This window comes from Pelecanus crispus, chromosome 4 (assembly GCF_030463565.1).
Source record: "Pelecanus crispus isolate bPelCri1 chromosome 4, bPelCri1.pri, whole genome shotgun sequence".
In the NCBI taxonomy this organism is placed as follows: domain Eukaryota; kingdom Metazoa; phylum Chordata; class Aves; order Pelecaniformes; family Pelecanidae; genus Pelecanus; species Pelecanus crispus.
In genome coordinates, this window is record NC_134646.1 from 45,389,598 (window position 1) to 45,417,278 (window position 27,681).

The window sequence follows — 27,681 nt, forward strand, 5'->3', positions numbered from 1 at the left end:
AAATCTTTGGCCACTGGCAAATGGATGACCTGCTTTTTGTAGCAATGGCTGGCTACACAGGCTCCAGTCTCCCTCCCTGTCAGCATGTAATCATCTCAGGCTTCTGCATTAACCCCCAAAGACAGGCATAAATGAAATATTAAAATTACCTTTTGTCCCCATTTCCTGCCTGCGTTTGAAGCAGCGTGTGCGCGTAAGGGTAGAGTGGGGGCAGTTGCTGACAGTACTACTGAAGAACAGATCAAAGGAATAATATGTGTCCACATCCTCAGCTCCATGGCAGATCACGGGCCGTATCGTTAACTGTGTGTCTCATTCACTTAGCCTAGCGTGAGGGCTCTGTCTGCTTGAATCAGAGTCGCCAGGGGTATTTTGTGGGACCCTGAAGAAAAGCCGATTCCGTCAGCATGCTAGGCAGCAGTACTTTAAAAGACTTTGCTAAAAAATCAGGAGCATGTTATTGTAACTATACTTGAACTTACTTAAAATCCTTGCAACTCAGAAATGTTCTGGAAATGGCCCTCGCTAACTGTTCAGTCTGATCTGGCATATAAAAGGTGGGGTGAACAAAAAAGCAAACCCACTGAAACTCCTGTTGCCATTTCCTTGCAGTGTTTCAGTACTAATTCACATTTGCCCACCTAAATCATTCAGTGTGGCACAAATAAAGCTTCGGTCTGAAATACTGCAGGAGAGCCAGAAAAAAAAAAAAAATACTTCTGTTTTGTGTGGCGTTTATGGTGGCGATTGTAACTCAATTTCCTTTTTTGTCCTTTGTCAAAGTTCCCTAACTGTTGCAAATGTGCATATGGTGGTACACAGTAGCATGTAGTACAGTGATTAGAATGACATCTATTCCTCACCTGGCATCCACAAAAAGACCCAAGCAGCTTTTTTACCAACCCCTGGGGAGTGCGTATGGCACAGGAGGCAAGGCAGGCGTGGTGGCCACAGCCCCGCTGGTCCTGCCCGCAGGGCGGATGCTGCGGTCAGCAGCGCTGCCGGGGCGCTCGGGGGCCACCTGGCTTGGTCCGCTTGTGAGGCTGTGCTGGAAGGTGCGAGCAGTGCAAAAAAGGCTGTCCCTGGGGCAGTTTGCAGTTGTGAAGTCACTTTTACACATCATGTGCAAAGTTATTTTTCTGGGCTGCCGTGCTGTTAAATCTACTTTAATCTGGAATAGGTACATAATGTTTTAGAGTTATAGAAATCAGAGTCACAGAGTTATAGTGATCAGAATAACTTATTCGAACCACCTGTAACTTTTAACAGCAGCCTGTTAACCAGTTGGATTTGTTATTATTTATCTGGGAATCCCTCTTGGAAGGATAAGGTTGAATTAAACGACTATTTTGGAAATAAGAACCTATGGTCAGGCCAGTGGGTATGTTTTAAGAGGAATCATTTGTCATCTTTCATGACATTTAAAAATTTCTCCTTCAGTTTAAACTTTGCTTATGATGCTATACTGGGCTTAAGTAAGTCAATAAAGCAAAAGTAAGCACTGGAAAAGGATAGTTCTCTGGTGTATACCTCTACAGCTAAAGAGGGGAAGATAGCATCATAATTGGGTAGTAATTCTGCTCGGTTACTGCCCGCGTATATTCTGAGAGAACATCCTTGAAGGTAGTGATGGGATTTAATGAACTGTTGTTATTCCCTAATGCTTGGGAGATGGTGATGGAGTTACTGCACAACCAGGATGGATAATCTGAAAATATGCTTCTGGCCTTGTTCCTTATTTGAAAATAAAAGTTTACTCTCAAATGAGATGTCCATTTACCTAAGTGTTGCTTTCCATAGACGTGGATTTCCTCGTTAGCTTGAACAGATTTTTCCTGTTTAAAAGTAAGATGTACACTCAGGTTAGAGTATTGGCATTGCCTTAAAATTCCAGCCTTATGTTTCATTATAACCCAGAGGAAAAAGATGATTGTAGGAGGTTATTTGTGCCTTCATAATCAAAATAATTGGATTTTCACAAGAACCAGGAACAGGGTGACTTCCTCTACTTTCAAAATTCTTAGGCTGTGCAAAACACTACTTATCTGTTTGAATTCTGACCTTGGGTAACCCAAGGTAACCTTTATATGCAGAATTTAGTATAGCTGAGAATCTAGACACGTCGAGAAACAGTATATACTTTAAAAACAAAAAAAAATTGATCTTTTTTGTGTTTAGTTTTAGACTTCAAACTGAAGCTTACTAAAAGCCAGGAGGGCTAAAGTAAGTTTCTATTTTAGGGACAGTTGGTAATATTCTGCCTCCGATCAATCTTTATTTTTACATTTAATTTTCAAAGATTATATTTTCAAGGGATGACCCTGAATAGAAATGATACCTGTTGATATGAAAAGATACTATAAATAGACAGAGTTGTGTCCAATTTTTCTTTGAGGTTGTTTTTTTCCCCCCAACAGTTCTTACTCACTTCCTACTAATAGGCTGAAGGGGGTTTTGCTGCAATTGAATTCTGCATGTCCAAGATCCGTGCCTGCTCATGACATTAATGTGGTTCAGCCAAAGTGCTCTTCTCAGCTCCCCTGTCTTGCTTTTACAGTATTGAGGCCTCAATCTTGTAAGGCTGCTCATGTATTGGACTGATCTCTTCAGTACAACTTGCAGCATAATATTCTAGCTGTTCCTTTGTTCCTCAGTTTTATCCTTCTGAACGCCTTTGCCTGTAAGACACTTCCAGAAGCTTTCATTTTCTTTTTGCTTCAGGATGATAATTTCTGCTCATCCACCTCCCTAGTTGGAGTCCTGTAGATCTCCTTTAGCAATGATTCAGATAGATTTCCCTTGGATTATGGGAGGTAATTATGAGAAGGGAAGCCCTCTCTTCAGAGTCTTCCATCTCCACCCAACTGACTCACCTCTTCTATAGCTTCATTAATTTCCTAAATACGGGAGGGAAGGCTAAATGGGCCTCAGCATCATTACCCACATAAGGGCTCATCACTCTTTTACAATATGATTTTTTCAATGAAGTTTAGCAATGTCCTAAGAAAAATATGTAAAATATGCAAAGAAGCCATGTGATGAAATCACAGTGCAAATTTTTATAAACTGAACTTTAAACGCTTTTAGAGATTCCTTTGTAGCTGACTCTTTGCAGCTGACTTTCTGGCTGTCCATTGGAGAAGAATGGGGTTTTATCTTAATATTTCCAAAACAAAAGTCTAGTTAAAAAATTAAATTTAATTATATAGGGACTTGGGAGTTAATTTTAAGTAATACAGCTTGGCTGCTACTTGTTTCAGCACAATGATGATTTGAACTGATAGCTTATGTAAAAACTAAGCCTGATGCTTTTTTCTTTCTTTTTCATACTTGTAAGAATATTTGCTTAAATGCCAAAAATTTGTACTTTCAAGCTTCAAGTGTATAATGCCACTTATATGGGTTTCATGTAATGAACGTAACTGGTCATACTCTCCAACAACAGTCACTACACAAGAATGCAAATTTTTATTAAAGCTCTTTGAACTCCACTGGTCATGAAAAATTTGCCACATTTGGCATCAAAATGAGGCCTTGTTGCAATTTTAGTAGAGAGACTGTTCATTATGTGGAGATGCAGGCTACAAAAGTACAAGTCAGAGTAAATTAGCTCTGATCTCCATCCTGCATAATAGTGCTGTCTGTGCTGGGAAGCAGCAGAGAGTTAGGAAAAGCTTGTGTGACTTTGTCACAACCTGTCACAAGCAGCTACTATCACTGGTGGGTACTGTTGGGTACATACCCACTCTTCTGCCACACTAGCATTTCACAGGTTTGAGTTGTCCAGGAAAGATGTTACTTTAAATTAAAACATAATGGAATACTGCTAAATCTGAATGCAGCTCTGCTCTGGAAAAGGGCATGATTTCGTTGTCAACATTGACTAGAATTTGAATGGAACTGCTTAAAAAGCAAGATATTTATCATTGCAAAGTTAGTAATTTTGTGCTAGCCTATGGGTAAGTGCTCTTTTAGGCTGAGTATTTTAGAGATTGTTTTGGGAGAAAAATCAGGAGAACATTTAGCACAGAAATAAACATGGGTGAAATTTTAGTGCTATGCTTCTTAAAGGACAGATATCTCACAATTTAATTATCACTTGTAAAATAGTTGACTGGATGCCAGTGAGTAGAAATGCGTGAAACATGCATGCATATACACAGGTATTTATTGATTTATCATAGGTAAGATGGAGACAATGTGCATCTATTTTAAATCTATCAACGTATGATGGATTTTGCAAACAACTCATTAGAAAGATAGAGCAAAGAAAAATTAACATAAGAATATCCTCAGTTCCTAAGAGTGACAATAAAATTCAACAGTTTAATAAGAGAATACAGATTACTGAAACCAACTGGATATATAGAAGGGGTCTGCAAAGTGGGATACAGCTCTACAAATTAGAAATTGTGTGAGTAGCTTCAGTTTGCTTTGTGAAAGTTGCTGGAGTACCTTACCATAAAGAATTAGAACTAAAGAGTTACATACATTAACAGAGGAAAAAAAAATTATCTGGCGATTTACAGTGGACTGTGGTGACAGCCTTGAATGTACAGTGAATTAACTGCTGGGGTGGAGGCAGTTTTTCTGGGGACCAAATCAACTTTAAGACAGACCCTTTCCTTAGTTGATCTGCCATACATTTTAAGATACTGTTTCTAGACTCTCTAAGGAGATAAAGATGTGGACATCAGGAATGGAGTGGTTTGCAAAACCTGTGTGATCATTTGGTACAGACAGGGGCACAAACTCATCAAGGGGAAAAGTTGTTCAGAAGACTGGACACTTGTTCTTGAGGAAAAAAAGAAAGAGTAAATCCCATAAGCTAATGTCACAGATACAGGGTTTACTTTTTAAATTTTCATGATTTTATAAACATGGAGATTACTCATGTTGTTAGAATGGATAAAAGAAAACAGTGCCTTACAGAAATATTAAATGTAAAAAAGTCAGTACATTTAAAAATACATTTTTAAATATATTTGCTTAAAGACAAGTATATAAAAGATTCCACTTCTTATTTTACTTCTTGAAAAATTTGGTAAGTCTGATCCATATTCATTCAGCTACATCAACATCTTTATGTATGCACAGTATAGAATCTGTCCCTCAATTTATCTTTAGCTGGAGCAACCTTTAAGTTCCTATTTTTGTCATTTATTTGATTAATCTGTATCACTGCCTTGCCATTTGATCAATTAATCTTAATTTCACTTGCTTTTATTTCTGCATTCACTTCACTTCATGTGAGTGACCAAGTCTGTCTCTAGCATTACGCATACATAGATTTTAATTTTCAGTTTTATTAGAACCTCTTATTATCTAGGATTAGCATCAGCTTCTGCTGTTTGCTTTAAGAAGCTTTGGTGCAGTATCAGGGATCACTGCAAAGAGCACCAGGAGCAATAACCACTGAAACATTGTATTTGAATTTATTCACTCTTCTGAGGTGCCGTGGTGTGGTATCACTGGGGTGCAGGGGCACACTCCTTGATTAACAAGATGTTGAAATTTGCTATAAAAAGTGCACAAGCCCAGCTCAAAGCTGCATTCGGTAGGTCACCAGTCATTTCTGGGACTGTGTGTGCCAGCAGCAACACAACCCCCTTCCTCCTCATCTGTCGCATCTGTGACTCCACAAGGTCGGCAGGACCCAGCGCTGACTCCTGATGCAGGCTGACATTTACTCCTGGTTTTGTACTATGTGCCAGCTGGTTTGGCACTGAAGGTCGGTTTGTCTAACATATCCTGCATGAGGTGGACACATCTTTTTGAAATTCATCTGTTTCTGTTCAGTAGTTCAGCACAGAGCCTTTAATCAGTCTGGATTATACAAAGAGATGCATAGTGCAATACGCCATTCACTGGATACAATTATAATGATCAAATTTCAGCTGTTCCAGGCAGGTGATCCCTATAAGCCCTTTCCAAAGTGCCCCAGTATGCAGCATCATCATCTCAATTCAACAATTTCTTTATGTTGAATAATAAATCACACAAACGTACGTTCGCCTACTGACACGCGACACTAAATAAATTTGTCATTGGGCATCTTCCAGTCTCAACATCAGCGTACCTACTGCACACATCACCTAGTACAGGTGCTTTCCTAAGTGTCTTTCTGCATGCTGTCAAAGCTCCTCTTCCTTTTCACATCTTCACAAATCCTTTAGGTCCACTGTATATAACACTCTTGCAATGTAACGATTACAAACCCTGCTATGCTGTTCATTTGTTTGGAATATACCACATTAACTTCTAATGCAAGTAACTTCACACTCCTTTTAAGTCTGTGTCATTCTTCGTCTTACCTTGAAAATTCATAGATGATCTCTTTTCTTACTCTGCATGTAATTACGAGAAGTTACAAAATTCTTCACTGGCTTGTGTTGGGGTGGGGTCTCAGCACAGGAATCTGTGACCTCTTGGGCCGTTTTTGGATCACCTTACTTTTACTTGCAATATTGTTCTTCTAGGTATAGTCAGTGAGTCTGTGCAGTACTTCTCATGTGGAAGGTTTTTATAACTATTTTTAAGTTTAGCAACCTTAGCCTTTCCAGCTTTTCTGATGTTTTGGGAGTTTTTGTTCTTTTAAGTTTTTGACTGTAATTATTTTACAGCTTTCCACTGTAATTACATAATATTATGGTACAGTAGCTCAAGACTGATTGTTTAAGTGTCTGAGTAGGACATTTCATGAAAAATTACTTCTACAACCATAGCTTTGTACTTGACATTTCTATACGGAAGCCATTAAGCAAGAGATTAATTCTTTTCCTCTGGGCTCAGGGCAGTTCTCATCTGTGTGAGCGATCCTATTGACTACAAAAGGACTTTTCATATCAGTCATGATTGTAGGACTGGACTCTTGTCTTCATATTTTAGAGACAATTTAAGGCCTGTTCAGCAGCAGCTGCTTGTGGCATGGAGTGGAATACACATCCTGTGCCAAGTGGTCAGGTTCGCATAGCTTATTGCTATCCCACTCCAATGAGAACCAAAAAGCCATCTTGTTTGTCCTTGCCATCACTCTTCCTGCAAAGCAACAGATGTCAGAACATGTTGTGGAATAAAAAAAGAACAGAGCAACATCACATGAAATATCTTTTTTCTTTTTTTTTTTTTAAGTAAGCGCAAGAAACTTGAGTTTGCTGCTGTTCCAGTCATTGTTTCATAGTTTTGCTAATTGTAATAAATGTTCTGAACTTTCATGAACTAGCATCTAAATAACAAAGGGTTTCTTCACTCAGTATTACCACTGGAAAAATCTACGGATTAGTTATAAAGTATCATTTGTAAGTATCTGCCAATTATTTTGCAATTTGAAGTCTCTGATTTTTTCATCTTCCATCTGATTCACTTGTGGGGATTGTCTTTTTCATAGGCCATTCACCGTGTCAAGAGCAATGCTCGGGAAAGATATTGTACCAATGAGAATTAGAGAAAACCTGCATTTCCTCAGTGATTTCTAGGACTTCATTTCTTCTACTAATAAAGATTTAGTCATAAGCATTCTCCATGCAAGTCCATCTTTATAAAAGGACATTGTTTTGATTATTTAGAACCTGAAGTCACAAAGGGCACGCTGTAATTAGATTTACTTCGGTAGGAATTAAAAACACATTGTAGTAGTCAGAATCCCCAGGGGAAGGTTTCTAATAAGATGTCCATTGAATTTATTCATATGTGGAAAGAACAGTCAATAGTTGAGGTATGAAATGTCAATAAAAATAAAAAAATATTAGCATTCATTGTATGTTACAGTGCATGGCCTTGCCAGTTAGAATATTGCAGCTTTGTTTCACAAAGCTTCTATGTGCTTTTAAAAATATAATCTCTAAAGGAAAACAGAATTACTCTGTTAAAAACAGAGCTCCCTAGTCATGAAAATGGGTAGTTTAGTATAAGATATAATCTAATATATATATTTTTTAAAAACTATCTTATAGAAGTGAAAGGTAAATATCTGTAATGTTTTTCATTACCATGAATGCAGATGAGAAGACCATTTTATAACGTTCATGCGTGTGGGGATTTGTTGGCATCCTAATGGTGGCAGAGGCCACTCAGCTGTCTGCTTGCTATTTTATCTTCTGCAATGGCTTGGATAAAAGAGAGCAATACAGAAAGCATTAAGGCAGAGAAAATACGGCAGAATGTTGTTCCATTACCTTGATGTCCTCTTCAATAAACTTCTAATTTATGCATAGATTCCTGTGGTACCCACCAGTCCTGAGTTCACTGCCAACTCCTAAATCAGTGGCAAAGGGTGAAGTTTTTATTTGCCAGTTAGTTCTTCAGGGATGATACCATCTGCTTCCATAGCCCCCCAAAAAACACCAATAGCAATTCAGCATAAAAGTGCCCTTAGATGGGATAATTTTTCCTCAGGGGCTGCAGTGTTACAACGCACATGGCATAGGATCCAGTTTCATGTCTGTTCTCTGATAAGGAAGTACTGCCTGGAAGCCATCCAGGCATCCTTTACATAGGGAGAGTTATGTGTCTTTTCTCTTGCTGATCAGCCATCAACAGGAGTGTGTTCCTTCTAGCCTCTTGCTCTAAAATTCATTATGCGAGTGTTGACCTGTATTGATTGAATTGGACAGTTGGATTGGACTTTCTTCAGCCTGTTGTCTCCTCACTGTTCAGTGTAGATCCCTTTTATCCACCTTCCACCACAACTTCAAGGAATCAGTGAGCAACATTTAAATCCTGAGAGCAGTCAGTGTATTTACTGCATTAGAAACATGGTCTTCCTGGTAGTGAAAAAGACAACTGCTTAGTTTCCAGTACAAAATTCCTGCTTATAAATTTAAAATGTACTTTTCATGAATATTCTCTAACACTAATTTTAAATATCTCATTTGTTTTCTGTATTGTCTGTGGAAAAGGTTGAGTTAATTCAAGTAAATTCCACATGTTTATTCATGGAATAAATGGAAACATGGCAAACATAGCAAATTATTTGTCTATGAGTTAAATTACCACTGTGAGACAAAGTTTAGGAGTTTTAAATGCTGCTGTAGAAAAGCAGATGTTTAACTCCCAACAGCTGCTCTGTAGCCATCCACTGTCACCTTTCTGCCTTTCTTTAGCCAGCACCTATGAGACTGCAATGAATTGAAAAGTTTAGCTAACTTTCAAATGTGAGTTATTTCACATGGAGTACTGAGACTACATTAAACATGTCTGCAGGTTTCCAGGGTCCCTTTCTTTTTCTGTTATATGGGTTTATTTAGTAATGAACAGAATTTTTTTTTTTTTAAATGGAGTTTGTGCATGACTGTCTGCCATGCTCTATATCTATCTACATGTCTATCACATTGTCTGTTTCTCATCTAGAGTTCATTTTGGGGTGAGTAAAGGTAAATGTTCTTTGTTTACAGTACCCATTTTCTGTGCCTTCCATAGCTTTGCAATTGCGGAAGCCAGACCGCCTACATTCACACAAACACAGAGGCACGCAAACACACACACGTGGTCCAAACATCTTCATCATTGCTTGTCCTTGTACATTGCTAATCTCCTCAGTTTTTTGAGCATGGCATGATGGTTCCTGTCATTCACAGTTGGTTTTATTCGTCCTTCAGGTCTCCCGTAATGGCTGGAGGTCTATTTGCCGTTAACCGGAAATGGTTTTGGGAGCTGGGAGGCTATGATCCAGGATTAGAAATATGGGGAGGAGAGCAGTATGAAATCTCCTTTAAGGTAAGTCGTCAAGTCACCTTATATGATAGTTCCTTACTTGTTTGGTACAAGACTCAGTCTTACACCTCTGGATTTTCATTTCTCATATGCTTTGTGATTATGATACTTTCGTTCATACTGGTGTTTGTCTTTTAACTAAAACTAATGTAGTACAATACTACTTTTTCCCCTTAGGAATTTCCACTAATTTCACAGAGAACTATGCCATAAGCGTATGGCTCCAGAAGCCATACAAAAATCACACTGAGTGCAGATCCCTCTGAAAATCTCGTAGCTTACCACTATCATAGAATAAAGTTCTACTTTGTCCCTTTTGTCAAGTTTTCTCCACTTACCTTCTCTCTGGCACTGCATTTACTTCATGCTCAAGTGTTGAGCTCAGCTCAATAAGCCAAGAGAGAACTAATCCAGAAAAAAAGAAAATTGCATAATTTTCTGCCCAGAGCAACAGGTTTAATAATCTCTGGGGGTAGGCTGCCCTGGAGCCAACTCAGGGAAATGAGTGGAAATGGAAAGAGAAAGTCATAGGAAGAACTCCTTTCAGTAGCAGTGAATCACTAGATCAGCTCAGCTGCTATGAGCTGTTATCTACTGGCCAAATTTTGAAAATCAGATATTTTTTTAATTGCATTTGAATAATTGTAATGACAAAATATATGGGGAGTTTTCGAGTGCTCAAGTTATATACAGCCAGCCATGGTATATCCTCTATGTCAGGATGTGTATTGAAATCAGTTACTTGGCTTTTACATGTCGAGTTGAAAGTCTCGTTACTTTCCACATGTTAAATAGGTATTTGAATTAGTTTGATGAGGACTAGCACGTCTAATTTTGAAAATTAAGTTTATTATGTTCCAGTACACCCAAAGACATAAGAACTCTACATGCAAAGATTTTCAATGACTTGATAGAATTTCATAACATACATGAATTGGGTCAAGCGTATTTGGATAAAGCTTGGAAGTTAAATTAGAATTCACGTTTAGCTTCAGGATCTTTCCAACCTGCTTCCAAACTCTGACAGTGTAAAGCTCAGTAAATAAATTTAGTATGTCAGCCATGACTAGTATCATACATCTTGCTGCATCTGAGTTTCAACAGCAATTAAAACAACAGAGCTGAGGCTATTCTGTTAAACAAAACATACAGTGTGACCCAACAGTGGACTGCCAGGCTGTCTTTACAGGAGTTATCAAGAACAGCAAAACGGTTTGTATTAACTGTGCTACTCTCATGTTTCTCTGAATCGTTTTTATACCGCAGCAAAATAAAACAGGAAGTCAGGGGAAACCCAGTAGCTAGACAGTGTATTTAGAATATATTGATTTACCTTCTGTCCATTTAGGTTGTTTCAGAGGCAAATGTAAGTAGTCACTAGTAGCTGTCACAACGGTCTCTGACAGGTCACCCAAGATTTTATTATACTATTTCAAATATTCCTTTTATTCGTCATCACAAAGAATATACTTGTAATGCTCTCCAGTCTTTGTATAGAAACCATGGTAACAGCACTGGAAATTGAGATACTAGATTGCCCCAGTGTTTTCTGCTCAAGGGATAGATTTTTTTGGAGGCAGCTGTGTCACACGGTCTCATTTCAGTCATATCTCCTGATTCATCTTATTAGTATATACTGACCTTAGGGTCCCAGTCCTTTCTTATTAGTGTTAAAAGAAGAAAAAAAATACTCTTTAGAAATGATTGCGAAATAGGAACAACTTTCTATTGGAAGCATTTAACAGATGTAAGTTTTAAAAAGACGACTGCTGTTTTGTTTGGAATGACAAAAAATGGGAGAAAAATCATGGAGGTGGGAGGGAGAAACAGAAAGGACTGGTTTTTATTATAACAGAATCACCAGTACCAGCTTGGGAAAGGTTTCTACTTCAACAGTTTCTACTGTAGCTATAGATTCAGTCATCTTAAAACTTATTTCAATGAGGACAAGTTAGGCAGACAGTTTAATTTACCGGCTTTATTCACAAAACTTGGGAAAATGGTGGACTTGCCATCTCTCTGATATTCACAAAATCAGTGAAAAATTCAGCTGACCAGCCTAATTCAGTTTCCTCAGCTGCCTGAGCGGGTCTGAAACTACATCTTACCTTTCTTTAGAGCGTCCACATCTATGGCCTGTGGAATTGCCATAGGATGGGTGCCCTGTGTTGATGCCATGTCTCACGTTAATGGTATTTTGCTTGGCAAACAATTATTTGGAGTATCCTGCCTCAAGAACATGTCTAACCACCAGACATTTAGCTGTTCTCACTCATTTCTTCTTTGACTCCATTAGTTCTTAATATTTTGTAAAAACACGACTGGTTTTCATTAAAAAGTTGTAAAAAGCAGCTGATTTGAAATACCTTGTAATTGTGCAAAGTTCATATTTAGAGGACAGTTTCAGGCTGATCTTTAACCTCAGTGACAGACACGGTGTTCCTTTTATGTTCTTCATATATCACCTTGGTTTTAACTTTGAGATTCATTTGTACAAAAGCTTCTATATAATGGTAAATAAGTAAACAATCTAGCTACTATAAACAGAGACCATGCTGATGACACAACCTTCCCAGGGTCAGACTGGGGATTCTTGTGGCTAATTGAAATACAGCGATGTAATTTCGAGGGGGTGAATGCCGGAGCGAGAGCTGTCATGTGCTCCCTGAAATGAAGTAGTGTCTGGTTCATCTTTAACTGGTTGCCCGGCTCTGTGAGCTGGAGTGAGGAGAGTTCGCAGATCATTTCTGCTCCTGTACTCTGTTGCATTTTAAACTCCATGGATCGACAGACTACTGTAACCCTTCTGCTTAACAGTTTAACAGTAGGTCCAGGTACTGTAGAATAGACAAGCTGTGGCATGTGTCTCTAATTAGCACCGCTGTTTTGATGCAGAGGTAAACTTACAGGTATGTTAAGGAAGATTTTTGATAAACGTGTGTCAAATATCATGTTTGTATGTCCAGATTCACTGGTGGCAAACGTGGAATCATGGTTAAGAAACAGTATATGTTTGATATTCTCTGGCCTAATTTTATTTGGAGAAGAATTTCCTATATGTTGGAATGAAACTTCACCCTACAGAAACATTTGCATGCCAAGGGGAAGAAAACGCTTGATAATCAATATCCTATTAAGGAAAAGCATCTTCTCCACCAAAAACCTCTGCATTACTGTATCAGAGACATCCACAGTCACCTCCACAACTCAGGTTACAGGAGTGTTTGTTACAAAGCAAGTGGGAAGCCACGAGTGCAAAGTGTGGCCTTAGAGAGTCAGAGAAATTGGATCTTTCAGAAAAGTATGATGGCTAGATCTGTGCTAGTCAAGACTCAATAAAATAGTTTGTCTAAAGTCCTCTGACTTCAGGAATTATTAGCTTCTTCATCATGAACTTAATATCGACTACTTTGCTCACTGTAATCTTCTACTGCACTTTGCAAACCCCAGACACGCAATGAATGAACGTCTGGTGCTGGATCAAGGGCCAGCATGCAAGCTCAAAGGAATCGCTAATAATAGCAAAGCCATATTGCTTTATGAGTTCAAGATACTAAGACAGAGTTCAAGGACTGATTAAAAATTAGATTAGCAGGACAAGTGGTTGCCCAGGGAGCCAGGCAGCAGTTCCTGACAAGAAAAGGTGGAACCAGATTTAGGAAAGATACTCAGGCTGGAAAGCTTGGAGGGAAAGGGTCGATTTTGATGTTTCTCTCTGGCTGCTTCACTAGACGTGACCGGGGGTGACAGACACCAGGCTTCAGTGCAGAGCACAGTCCTAACCAAAAGTCTTTTTCTGAGGTGGAGGTTGCATTATCTTATTGTACTGGGGCAGAAGGTGGGTGGTGGGAGCAAAAATATATGTTTGTGTGTGTTTGGGGGGGAAGGGTCTTCGATGGAAAAAGAAAGATACTAGAGAGAGTGAGTCCGCAGTGAATCTCGATTTGCTGCAGCATAATTCAATAAGTTTCTCCAAAATACAGTACACTTTATAATGTTTCTGTGACATTTGGAATTGTGCCATAGCAGGAAAGGAAACTTCCTCAAACTTCAGGCATGACTGTTCCAGGTGCTGAGTTGTCAGGAACACAGAGACACGGGTTAAAAAAAAAAAAAAAAAAAAAGCTGCTGCTTAAAAATTTGCTTGACCTTTATTTCCTCAACTACAAAAACCAGTGTATTTCTCTCTTGTTCTTTTCTGCTTGGAAACATTGCTGCAGAGAACAGCAGCAAGCATAGCACTGAGTGCCGTGCTGATTAACTGCTGTTTCCAAATCAGAGCACACGCATGCACTTTCAATGGATGGTGAGGCAGCCACAACCCGTGTCTCAAAATATGACCTCTTCATTAAATATTTTCTTAGGTTAATTTTTTACATAAGAAATAATGTGCAGCATTTTAATTTTTTGGCAGCATAACCTCAGGATCAATTTTTTAATTAAAAAGATGTATGATATCTTGCTGACGATACTGTTCAGCGTGTGCTAGACTTGTGAAAGCTGGCAAAGCGCTGGAACTGACCTGATTAATAGCGTCTCTTCTCAATAACCAGGGAAGCCACTAATTAGGAAATCCTAAATTTGAATCTGTTAGAAAGGCAGAGTTTATGTAGTAATCTCCAAAATAGAGAGCAGTGAAAGATACTAATTTCCTGTGTTTGCTGAAGATCCTTTACGCTGCACATTCCTTAGGCATTGTAAATCATACCTTATCAAAAACGCTAATGGTGCTACCCTAGCTAGTTACCTATATCTAGAGTTGGTTTATCCTTATTCACGCTGACACATCTTCCAGTATTACTGAAATATCCGCAGTCGTCAGTTCCCAGTTTACACGGTACAGTTTTAATATCCCTGATAGGAAATCCCACTGTGCCACAAGTGAATGGTTTTGCACTTTGTGAACCCATTGACTGCAGATTTGCCGTCGGTGATCCTATTTTTCAATTTTTTCTTGCATTTAGCTGAACGTTCTCACTACGTGGCAAAGTTGACAGGAAAGTATTCTTCTTTCTTCTTTTCTACAACTGCCAAATCTGTTCTTTTAGCTTATATTTCAGGAAGAGTGACTGAAAAATCCCATAAAGTTTTTATATTCTTATTTTCTACAACTTTTGCAGCCCCATTGTGGTAATTCATTTCTACTGTTTGTAGTCTATACTTCTTGCACAATGCTCAGAGCACCAAGCTGACAGCTTTGCATGGCATACTTTATATTCCTTTTCCACCAGTTTACTGTTTGTTTGGTTTTTCCATCCATTTCGGTGTCTCTTGCTGTTGTCTGTCTTGTTAGCGACTCTCCGCAGCAGCATGTTTCTCAATTAGTTTTGAAGCCTGATCCAAAATCCACTCAGTCCCCCCTCAATCTTTTACATAATTTGCTGTATGTTTATGCTCCTGTTCCACAGCAACACATCCTCCACTTCTCAAAAATCATGAGTCTCTTACTGCAGTAATTATAATTACAGTGTAGCATATGGATTGGAGTCTCATTCTCGCATGCACAGTATTTACATTTGCCAGATAGTCTCTGGGCTGGATCACTCATAAACTACCTAGATAAGGCAGGGGAAAAAACCCCACAAGATTCCAAGCAGAATTCAATTTTAAAGACAAAGAAGTGATGTGAAAAGAGGGTGATTCACCCAAAATCCCACAAGAGCTGTAGAACAGAGCCAAAAAATGCATCTGTAACATCTAAGCTCCAGTCAGGAAAAAACCACATAACCACAGCTTAATCTCTTTTAAAGCTTGTGTTCAAGCTTGCCATTTGCTTTCAACCATTCCTATAAAGTGTTTTGCAACATTCTGTTGGAAGGAGCTATATAAAGATAAATTGTGATATAGTATATAGTTGACACATAAACTACTCTTCTTTTGATCTTTCCAAGCTGAAATTGCATTGGTTTGGTTTCATCTTTGGTTTTTATACCTCAGCTGCAGACCAGATTCATTGCCTTTGTAAGAAGGAGACATTAGCGATCTTGAGAGTTTCATTGCTTGCTCCTTAGATAAACAGAGGGGCAGTGGTGGTGTGATACCATTTCGCCACGTGTCCCGCACCACCTGAATTCCTTTTGTGGTACACTGGAGGTCTGTAATATTTAACACAGACATCATTCTCCAATTTCTTGCATTTAGCGCAGGTGACATAAAAATGCACATTTTAAAGACCAAGTTGCCAGAATTGATCTTCCCAGGAAAATATAAAAAATGCTTTTAAAATCATTCTGAAGCTGAAAGATAAACAGGAACAGCTGCTAAATGTCCTTCCAGGCAGCCTAAGATTCATTTCAATTACCCTGCACAGCACACCTCAGGTGCAGCACAACATTTTCAAGTTTTATAGCTATCAAATATAAGACTAACACAAAGTGTTATTTCCTCCCACTTGTTATTGCCTCAGCATATCTGACAGGTTTTTTTTCTAATTCCTTTTCTCCTTTTCTTTTCATATTTCTTTTACTGATATCCTGCTGCTTTAGAGGAAATGCAATATATGTCTACTTCAGCTCTCATTGTCTGAGTTAAAGTGATACAGGCCTATATATGTATTTTTCTGCTTTCTTGACTTTTAACTTTGTTCTGTGGGTGACCTTCGTCTGAGTAAAACTCCTATGCTGTCCACTCTTCAAAGGCTAAGAAGCCTTGATTAATCACTGTAATATCTTGTCTAACCTTTGAAATAACACCTTAATTTAAAAAACAAGAACAAATAGCAAATATAGGTTTGCACTTTCATTAATGCACAGGGTTGGTTGAAGACAGCCACAGAGAGGAGATTTCCGCTAAGAAAAGGTACAAATGACATAACATACAAAGTATTGGCAGAAAGGTGAATAACTTTTTTTTTTTTTTTAAATGGTGGCACTTCCCACCTGATTTTAACGTTATCATTTTTATGATTTTGAATACATTTGTAAACATGTTTTTCAGTGGATTAGGTGACATGGGATTAGACAGGTGAGGATTTCAAGGTTTTCTTTAAGAAGCAAATTTTACAAAATATTTTTGAAAAGAAAATAATGATCATATCTACGTGGCGTAGTAAGACTGCTCTGGGCTGCAATGAGCTATTTTGGCATGGGGAGGAAGCGCTCACTTGGGTCTCCATTTCCAACCCACCAGTAAATTTCCTCCCTGAGAAGGACTGTGCTCACTAAAAGACCAGACAGGATATCCTCACCGCAGCAATAGGTACTGAAATACTCTTGATTCTGACCTACGTGCTTCGGCAGAGTGATGCCCAGGACAGCTGCCTTTATTACCCTGTGCCTCTAACCTGCAAAATTTGTCTCCTCTTCTGAGAAGCTAGTGTGCACCAGAAGCACCTACCCAGAGCCTCCTGTGCCTTAACTTAGTTAAGAGTTAACTAGCTGTGTTGGGAGGTGGTAAGTAGCAACTTCCCAAGTAGCTCTCAGCTGTACCCGACTGTGCCCGGGTGTCCGTGGAATTTCAGGACAAAGCCAAGCATGTCATCTTCCCCCACCTTTGATGGTTTCAAACCTTCCTTAACAATTTACGCTAGTGTACATAGGTTTATCCTGTAATGTGGTGTAGATCCTCAAACATTTTATTATCAGGTGTCAGCTGGGTGCCATACCTAACAGCTAAGGGACTGTAAGGGCTCATACACAAGTGACCCATAAGAAGCAGGTTCCTAAATCCCTTTGGAACTCAAGCCTTCACTCTAAAGCCCCTTTTTTCTCCCTTCACGGTATGAATAGCACAGTCAGTCTCAGGGGCTGAATTCCAGCATGCCACCTTCAGCAAGTCCTTTAAGTCACACTCAAGCACTGAGTTATTCCATATTGCAGTGTTTAGCATCTGCATGTTCAGATTACTAAAATTTAATCCCAAACTCACAGCTACACTGCCAAGACCAGGCAGATATACCCACTGTAACACAAACAGGCGAGCACAGTGGAAGAGGCCAAACCCTTGCCTATTTCCACTATTGTTTTAAATGAACAAAATTAATCATTTTGTTTTCCTGTGATTTCAAAAAGCTAGTAGCTACAGCCAGCTGGTGGGCTGGACAAAAGAGTTGAAATGAAAAATTCATGGTAAAAAAAGTGTAGAGATGTGCATTGTTCTCTGCAGGCTTCATGCAGAATGTCAAGTATTTGTGATCACATCATATTTTCTGATACCTTTTTTTTAAGGGTCTGGTTACTGTTGTTTTAATTCAGAGTGTATAAACTTTTGGATTAATTCCTTTCTGTATGGAAGTTGTTGGTGAAATTTTCAGTTGTCACTGTTCTGCTCTGCTTTAGCCTCAGTCACAAACTTATTTCACGCCACTTTGCTCCAGAGTGCATCAAATACAGATAAAATTCCTTCATATATGTAACGCATGGACCTAAATTCTCATCCAGATTCATGGAGGCGGTTCATGAAGCATCTTTATGTATGTCCACATAAAGAGGCATGGAAAGGACAAGCCATTTCCCTTTCTTAGCTTGGGTGATGTTTTCTTTTAAGTTGGGTGGGAGGTTGTTGGGGGTTTTTTTGTCTTCAGTCTAAAGGCTGAAAGCTGAGACCACAAGTGTCCCTTACGTGGAATAGGAACCATTCCGTTCTAATATTTGTGGGGAACAAAAAACTGTTTTGCCAGGATTAGGAAATAATTTTTATAATACCGATGTTTTCAGTCTAAATTAGTTTTAAACTCTTGCTGTGTGGTTGGTTTTAGGATACTTAAAGAGTTCTGCTTGGGGATTGTGGGGGGCGGTTTTGTTGTTGTTTTCCATTTCTCTGATTTGCAAAATCAAATTGCTGTTTTTGAAATCAGAAAGTTGTGAATGTTGTCAGTACACTACGTAAATCATCTAATAGCCATGTTGGAGTTTGGTGGTTCTGCACTGTCAGAGCAGAGAAAATCATGCCCGTAGGTGTTACTGGCAAGGTTGCCATAGTTCCTCAGCCATGGTACGCAACCTTTCTGTCACGTACACTTGGTAAAACAAAGTCATGCTAGGTGAAGAATTGTGAAGAATTCCTTACTTGCTGCCCATCAGGATACAGCTTGATTTTTAGAGCCGTGAAGTACTTGCAGCTCCCATCAATGTTGACTGAGTTGTGGTTGCTCAGACCTGAAGCATCAAACCTGTGTACTCCAGATGGTTCCGTCTGTTTCAGTATTAAAGTACCAATGATGAAATGTAGCAGCATGATCTTCCTTTTCTGCCTACATAAATTTGATCAGAAGGAGATTGATTTTTGTTCCTTTTTCTTTACAAAATGAAGCACGTTTTAGTATTTGAGCTCTGTATTCACTATTCAAAACAAAATATAAGCCAGGTGTTTTGGAGAAAAATTTTTTTTACTTCCAATTGATGGCTTGCTTTACTCACATAAGCTTCTTTTGTAATTTTGGTCCCATATGTTTTAAACAACAGCCACAATAATATCTTGGTTGTGTTGCAGGAGCATCATTGGTAGATATTCTAAATATGTTTTATGATTTTATTTTGAACATACTCTGCTTTTGCGCGGTGAGATTCCGGGTAGGGGAGTCTGCCATATTACCTAATCCCAGCTATCAGCATGCCGAAAAGGCCACCACTATGACTGTGGGAGGGGTCAGTACAGGATGATGTGTCGTTTTCACATACCCATTACTTAAAATGCCTTCTTTGCCCCATTTGTTTCCAGGAATCATTCTTTCATGTGCTCTTTCCAGGTGTGGATGTGCGGAGGTGGCATGTTTGATGTTCCATGTTCTCGAGTTGGGCATATCTACAGGAAGTACGTCCCGTATAAAGTTCCTTCTGGAACCAGCCTAGCACGGGTGAGTAATTGGGTCTTGCTGTTTTTCATTTTTGTTCATCACCAGTCTCTTAATTCCCTGTGAACTAGTTTCCAGTACACCATTAAAATGGAAAATGAATGTTTCTTTATTTTTCTGAAATGAGATGTGCCATTGCTGCAGTTATGCTGCCTTCCAGAGATAAGATTGCCAGAATAAAATGAAAGCTTAAAAATACAGGGTTGGACGTTTCAGCACAGAAGTGTGTTTCATGCTGATTCAAAAGAACCTAGGAATAACCTAAGGCTTACGGTTCTCAAATTGCACAGTGTTGTCAGTCATAGTTTTTGCAAGCAGGACCAATTTGAATGCACATTTTCTTATCAGTCAGCAGAACAGGCAGAATCTCGCAAAAGGAACATTTTCTGAGGCAAAAGGACTGAGTAACAATGATTTGAGTGACTGTCTAATTATTGTGTAAAATCTGGTTGTGGAATACAGCCAGCTTGGAGCCGTGTGAGTGAGAAATTACAAGACCTCTAGACATTTCACAAAGAATACTGAACACATCCATATCCGTAAGAGGCTTTTTGCTCAAGAGAAAATGTTCTGTAACTTTCTGGGGATGTTCATGCGATGTCAAAAGATGGGAGACAAAGGGCACAGATGTAGCTTCCAGGCAGATACTAGTATTTGTTAATGCTTGAGTTTAATCTCTTCTGGTTTAGAGGATTTTTTTTTTTTAATAAAATGGCATTAATATTAAAGTCTGCATATTGCCATAGGGTAATATTTTATGAATCATATTTTCTCTTAATAATGAAAATGTGTTATGAATAAAAGAATAAATTTCTTGCTCTAAGGGGGAGATATTCTTGGTTTCAGCACCACAGGACAAGGCTTGCTGTAGTAACTGCAGCAGAGGAAAGAGGCTGCCTGTACTGCCTGCCTGACAGCTGGCTAGACAAAGATTTGCCTTAAAAGAACATCCGTGCAGACAGTGAGACACACGATACAGTAATGGGATTAGTGGTGGTGTTAGTGGTGGTGATAAAAACTGTATTGACTAAATTGTGAGATTAAAATCTTCCCCCAGTATAGCTCTATGTAGTATCAGTATCAGTTTCCCCATCCAGATTTTTGCACTGACTGAAATAAACTGCATTTATGGTGTCCCCTGCAAAAATCACACACAACTTGACATAAGAAATCCAAACCTTAGTCTCTGTTTTTCTCTATTACAGCACAAAGTAATCTCATTAGAGAACATGCTGTCTCGTGCATTACCTATAGGAGAAAAATACAGTAATTTCTATTTGGACTATTAGCGTCTCGTACAGTTCGACACTTAACTTAGAGCCATCAGGTAGCCACAGCCTGCAGCCTCCCTATACTATTTATTCTAGCTTGATTTCAATAAATCACTCGTGAAATACTAAATAATCCCAGTTATAAAAATGAAAGCTCTGCCCATGCACAGACTGACTGCCCTATATCTTGTGGGAAAAGTTCTAGTGTGCTGGTAGGGTGGGTCATATCCTTCCCATTCAAATAATGGATAGTTTCTTCTGTGTTGTGGGGGTCCAAAACATGATGCTTAGGTAAATTTCTGGCATATATTTATCACTGAATGAAAATTCTCAGGTTCCCAGTTTCTTTCCAGTACAAGATTTTAAACCAAAACATTGCTGTTAGGATACATTGCATCAAGGCTGCCAAGAGCACAAGATCTTCTGTATGTTTTAGTGTTTGGGGCTATCTCAAAAACTAGCCAAGGGAGAGAGTTTGGTCCCTGAGCCGTCAAACTGTGTGTATTATTAGGCCTAGAACTATTCTCTTTCTCTCATCCAAGCCAGAAAAGGAAAGGCGAGGACATGTTCATCTTCAGCATGTCAATCCCTTTGATACAGACCACTTGTGGTTCCAAATAAACTGCCCCAGATGGAGCCGTTAGCCAAAATAATACTAGGGGAATATGCACAGAAGTGGCCTGGATATTTCAGATATCTTTGCATTATCCTCCAAACATTATGTTATATCCTCCAAAGATTATAGTCTACCCCTTATGAGTATTTTATCTAAAACTTCCCTCTAGTTCAAGAATATAATGAATAACACACTCAAGAATATCTGGAAGTATTATCCCTGCTGCCAAAAGCAATACTTTTCACTACTAAGTAGTTTCCACAAAGGTTTTTACTAAATCCTTTTCCATCTTCTGCTGTGTAAAGGAGGATGCTGGAGATGCAGTTCACAAAGGAATGAGCCCTAGGAAGTCCAGCTGTGATTGTATAAATGATTGCAAGAGCCCCTTCATTAATCAAGGGAGAATTTCCCCTTATTCAGATACTGTGTTAAAGAATGACAGATTTTCCCATCTTATCCCCCAGCAGCAGCACGAGGGATATGGAGACTGGAGTTAGGAAGAGGACAGAACTCCTAGACAAGCACAGTCATAGCCCAAATCATGCCATGGGTTTCCTTTCAAGCTGTTTCATCTTATGTTTGCCCTTAACAAATAATGCTTCAAGTTGGCATTTTACCTTCCCTTGGGATTTCACCTCTCTATATCTTTTAGCAGCAAGTTTCAACACAGTTTTCAGCTAGCTACATAATGCCTGACCAATCTAGATATCTTTTTAAAGAGGTGTGACCTGGCATGAGGATCACATATGCTTTATTAAATGAGACACTTGTCAAAAACACTGTTCTTCCTCCCCATCACTAAATAACCACTAGTGTACCACACACAATAGTTTATATCGTGACATCAATTTTCTGTGTCCTTCTTACCGTATTTCTTACCTTCCTATCTGTCACTCAAGACCTGCAAGACCTATGCATGTATTTTGCTGACACATACCCCATAAATTGAAAAGCACGCACATGTGAAATGCTCTGTCAGTAAAACTGGTGATACAGAGCAAAAGTAAAGCAAGCTGTAAATATGTGTAGTAGATTTATAAAACAGACTGTGACAACCAAATGCAGATAAAGCTGAGTATTTTTTTCCTGGAGATGTCTTAAGATGTTGTGGCTTGCCAAATGTAGTCAGTGTCCAATTTACAGGTAATTGCACATAAAGCAAGATTAATGGGCATGCAGATGTCAACACTGATTCCACATTATAATGTGGAAGCACCACATAATTATTCATTCATTCCAAACCTGTCAACCTCTGCATAAAACTGCAGTGACTAATAACTGATTTTGCATATTTGTTTTAGGTAAAACACATATAGAGAGCGAATCCCCAAATCTTGAAGTCCTATGCAAGATGTTGCCCTATTAAAAACTTCTGGATTGTTTTACTGGACTATTTTAGTTGCTTTGTGGTACTATTGACTGTTGCTTCATTTTTACCAGTTCTAGCTAGGCCATTTTCTTTTAGCCAGTTACCTATGAAATTAGACTTTAAAATATTTTTAGGGTACTTCAAGTACCTACGTATCTTGTAGACGTATCCCAGTTCGTTATTTATTTTATTTCTTTTTCCTGTTTGGGGCGGGGGGGGGGATTTTTTTTCTATTCATGATTCTATAAAAGCCATAAGAAATTTATCAGTAAAAGCTCACTGTTCCATAGGATATGCAGAGATGAACTCAGAATTTCAAAATATATCTACAGAAATTTTTTTCATTTGCAGGTATTTTACACATCATTTTAGCATTAACTACAGAACATAAGAGCATTAGGCCTTTCTGAAGGGAAGGGCAATCCCACTGAAGTTCAAGTCTGGATGCTAAACCCAGCAGCGTGGTGAATCCTAATCTTAAGTTGAATTCCTCCCTGCACGCCAGGACATGGGATCCCAGAGCACAGTGATCCTCTGACCCAGCAGGCACAAACACGATGACATTTGCCTCATTACACAGTGTCGCTGAATTGGAACTTGCACGAGTTTGGGTTCAGGAACTCAGCTGATAAAGGTGGGTTCAGATTCCCACCTGAACCATTTGCTCAGCCTTTTTGTGTGGCTTCAAAAGTGATCTATAAAGAAAATTTCTGTAGCTATACCATCTGGTGCTGTGACCACGTTTGCATTTTTGACAGAGCTTCCTTTAATATTATGACTGTTTGTTTAATTTTTTTCCAGCTGCAAATAAAGTTTGGGGTTTTCTTAAAGCAGCTCATGAACATTTTCTTTTCCCTTTCCAGCCAAGTTAAAGAACCAAGGAGAATCAGTTAGGTAATGGCTATGTTTTCTCGAGACCGGAGTGCAAACTGACAGATGTGGCATGCTGTTAAGGGAGCACTGCTGGCTCTTTTGCTCTTTAGTACAGAAGACTGTAGCACAAAGTCAGTTATGATTCAGCAGTCACAGTAAGCAGCTGAAACATCAGCTCAGAGTAAGCAAATTTTTTAGGAATCAAGCAAGAGTTGCCTTCTTGCAACAGCATAGTTATAATAGATGATGATTATGATTATACAATACAACTTTTAAGTTTTCATTCTAACTTTTTTCATTCAATAGATTTATAAATTCATCATTAAAATTAATTAAACCAAGATCTCAAACAGAGCACTTACCAAAGAAAAACTTCAAAATAATATCTTCTAATCCTTGAACACCAGAAAGTCAAAGTAATTCTTTTAAATGCTAATTTTTTATATTTTCTCCAATATGAACAGAAGTTTTGCTTTTAAGATAATAAATGCAACAGGACAGCCAGCTTAACTATCCGAAAGGAATACAAAGAAGATGGACAGCTAGATGTTTCTGGACAATAACAACATCAAAGTGGTGGCAGCTACTTTCCAGGATTTGTTCAATAGACTAGCACTGGAACCCAAGATACATGGCTAAAGAAATGCATTTGGAAGCAAACCCCTGAGGTGGGCTATGATCTATATGTGCCCACAGAGTATGGGTCTGTCAAGTGAGCATGGCAGTAATAAACAAATTTGTGGAGATGTTACACTGTCACTCTGCTTTCCGCAGCTCCCCAGCAGCCAGCCTGGCACAGACCTGCAGCCGCAGAGCTGGGGGCAGGCAGCATCCCCACAGGGGACCATGCTCACCCCTGTCCCCCAAGCCCCGCAGGCTGGCCTCAAGTGAGCCACTGAGCAGAGATGTAGCCTTTAGTCAGCAGGCTGGTTTTTCACTTTTTTTTCCACTTTTTTTGAATGCGTAGATCTCGAAATTTTTTGCGGTGGAGATGCAAACCTTTATAGAGAGAATGAAATCCTGGCTGTTTTCAGAAGACATCTGTGGAATTTCAGTTCTAGGTATTTGCAGGCTACAGGCTGAGGATAAATGGTCTCTTGCTTCTCTGCCAGCTGTGCTAACTCTTCACCAGTTATTTATATACATCACCAGCTTCGTCACCTAGTTAGCATACTGTCTTCCATGGAGACCCATTCCTTTTATGCCTGCAGACATCTCTTTATTTGGTTGGGTTTTTTACACAAATACAAACTGTTGCTGCAATGAAACACAGTTAAGTTTTAAACACAGTTAAGAGAAAAGGACCAAAATAAGATACCCAAGAGGGGGAAAGGTTGACAAACACTAGCACTGCCTAAGTTAATAGGGAGTTAGGCAAGAAGGGGAAAGGGATGAAACCCCCCATTTAGACTTAACCGATGTGGGCAGCTTAGATATTGAGACCTGAACATCACAAAGCTGTAATTAGTGTCTGGGAAATGTTTTGTCATGCTTTCACTGTAGAAATACACAGAAATGAGAAATGGTTGTGTTCCGACACTGATGGAAGGACCTTTGCATGAAATTGAGGGTACCATTTTTCTCCTTGTGAGTGCTTTGGAGTTTTGTACCTTGCTGCCTCTGTCATATTAATCCATACTTGTTGGATGGGCTCCTCCAGTCATACTTTGTTCTCCTCCTCCGTGATGATTTATTGTGACATTATGCTACATGTATTCCAGATGAACAGGAAGTATAGTTGTCTTGGCTGGATGGATCCCAATGCACTTTTTAAATGCATTTTATGTAAAACAAACTGTATATTATATTGTTTCCAGCCAAATGAAATACAGCTGCTTACAGAAATAAACAGGGCACGCATTTTGAAGTACCAACAACACTGTGCTTCACAAAACAAACAATAAAAAACCATTTAAATTAGGAAGATGATGTAGGTGGAGTGAAAATAACCCCACTGGATTTTTATTACGAAGGAAAAGAGATTAATATGTCAATTGTTGCAGAGACTGTTGTGTTATTTTTAGCAAATAAACAGTCATATCCTCTCTTGTGTTTCATAACTGAAATACAGTCAGGCCTCAGACGTGCTGTGGTGATTCATGTTTGATTGGTGTAATTGAAAGTGATTTTTGATGTCCTGGCTGATGAGAGAAATTACTCTCATGACGAATAAGACTACACCAGCTGGTGACATCCAGCTTCCTGGAAAATGTTCAGATTAAACGTAGGACAACAGGAACTCGTTACAGGATCCAAATGTTTCTGTAGTGGTTTAATATTGACAAAAGTAAGGTCTGTGGATTGAGGTCAGGGTTGCTTTCATGCAAACAGCGAGATAGGCACAAAAGCGGAAAAAACAGGTTATGCAGGTGAAATTACACAAATAATAAAACCATTGTGCTGCCTTAGTGCCACCGGATGACAAAAATCTACTTTAGAACATCTGGAGAAACTGAAAACAGAAATTACATTTTTATACTAGTTTAACTGCTGCATCTAGCATGTCAGTTGGAAAAGATGCAGCTACAGAATGGCGTTGCGCAGGCTCGCGATGCGGAATAGCGTTACAGCTAGGTAGCTCTCTTACCAATGCTGTCATTGCAAGCCAGCACACCAGCCACAGTTATGACATGTGGAACTAGCCCTCTTGTATTAGGGACCAACCTAGTTAAACCTTGCTTAGAGGGAATATTTATGAATCTGTCCTTTGACCTGTTCCTGCCTCACTCCACTTTTCCATTCTCATGGCCAGCACCTACTTTCTTCTCAATGGGTTTATTTGAGTAGTATCACGTCTCTTGAAAATGACAGATGATCTGACACACTTAAAAAGAAGGGACAGTCATTTGATCAGAGATATATCTTCCCCACTCACTGAAGAAAGTGAAAATGACAAAATGGTCCATGAAAAATTTCTTTTCTGCAAGTGGAGAAGTCCTCATTTATCTCTGTCTTTCTCCAGTCAAGTTGATTTAAACTCTTTTATTGCAGTCCAGTATCAGTGACATTGTAACTTACTGTCTTGTAGACTATGGCTGAGTGAAAATACAAAACAAAGTCACAGTCTTAAATGTGTGAGTTCATACAAACTTAAAGAAAACTTGTCCAAATGTAAGACCGATGGTAAAGGATTTACCAGAGAGTAAAATTGTAACAGTGACACAAAACTTAATTATATCAAGAATGCATACGTGGGCAGCTGATGACAGCTGATGAGTCAGTCTTACTGTGGTTGCCATCACTTTTGTACGCATCTCATAATGACAAGAGAGAGAACAAATTGTCATTGGTCTGTCATGGATAGGTCCTGAGAAACTCCTCAGATGTCCATCTAGAGTCCCTGTGGCTTCCTTACATTGTGTGTCAATTCATGTAACTGATTACTATGGAATTGCTCCTATTTAATTTTTATTTTTCCTTTTTTTCTACTAAAAGACCAGCATAACCAGTCTGGACATCTGTAACCTTGCAATGAATTTGACAAGCAAGCTAAGCTACAGCAGTTTTCAGCTGTAGAAACATGTTTCATTTTTCCTTTCTGTATGCATTTAGATGAGGTGTTCAGACTGAAGTAAAAGAATGCAAACAAGTGTGATCTACCACAAAGATACCCCAAAACTGTTTCTTCTTATTGATAAAGCTATTTGATGCTATTTCAGAAACTGACATTTAAAGGAGTTTTCTTCAGAAGATTATGCAAAGAGTAACAGAGACTGAAATCAAGAAGATTCAAATCTAACTCGTATTTTGTTTGTTCTAAATTCTTTGTGGATTAGCTTCACTGTGAGACTGGAGCGCTTAAATGATGCTATAAGACATTCACAAAATGCCACCTAATCTGGTAGGCTCTTAAACAGCTTTGACCTGTAAGTTCTGCAGCAGTATACACACACAGAGTAAAGTCCTAACAAAGTCAAACTTCTTAGCACCTATTATGTTCCTAGGAGGTTCTTCGCATAGGGCAGCTTTTCATGCCGTTAGCCATAGAACAGGGATATTCCGCTTACGAGACCTCACTCATCTCATCTTGGACAGCCTGTATTTTTGCTCT

At 38.9% G+C, this 27,681-nt stretch overlaps 1 protein-coding gene across 1 annotated transcript in view; it reads left to right on the forward strand.

Annotated features, from left to right (window-relative positions):
- The window catches only part of GALNTL6 (polypeptide N-acetylgalactosaminyltransferase like 6), a 512,334-nt gene that overhangs the window by 455,399 nt on the left and 29,254 nt on the right, over positions 1–27,681 (forward strand). The window contains exons 8-9 of the mRNA XM_075709495.1: positions 9,597–9,714; positions 19,397–19,504. Coding sequence (XP_075565610.1) covers positions 9,597–9,714; positions 19,397–19,504 — 226 coding nt within the window. The remainder of the gene's footprint in view (positions 1–9,596; positions 9,715–19,396; positions 19,505–27,681) is intronic.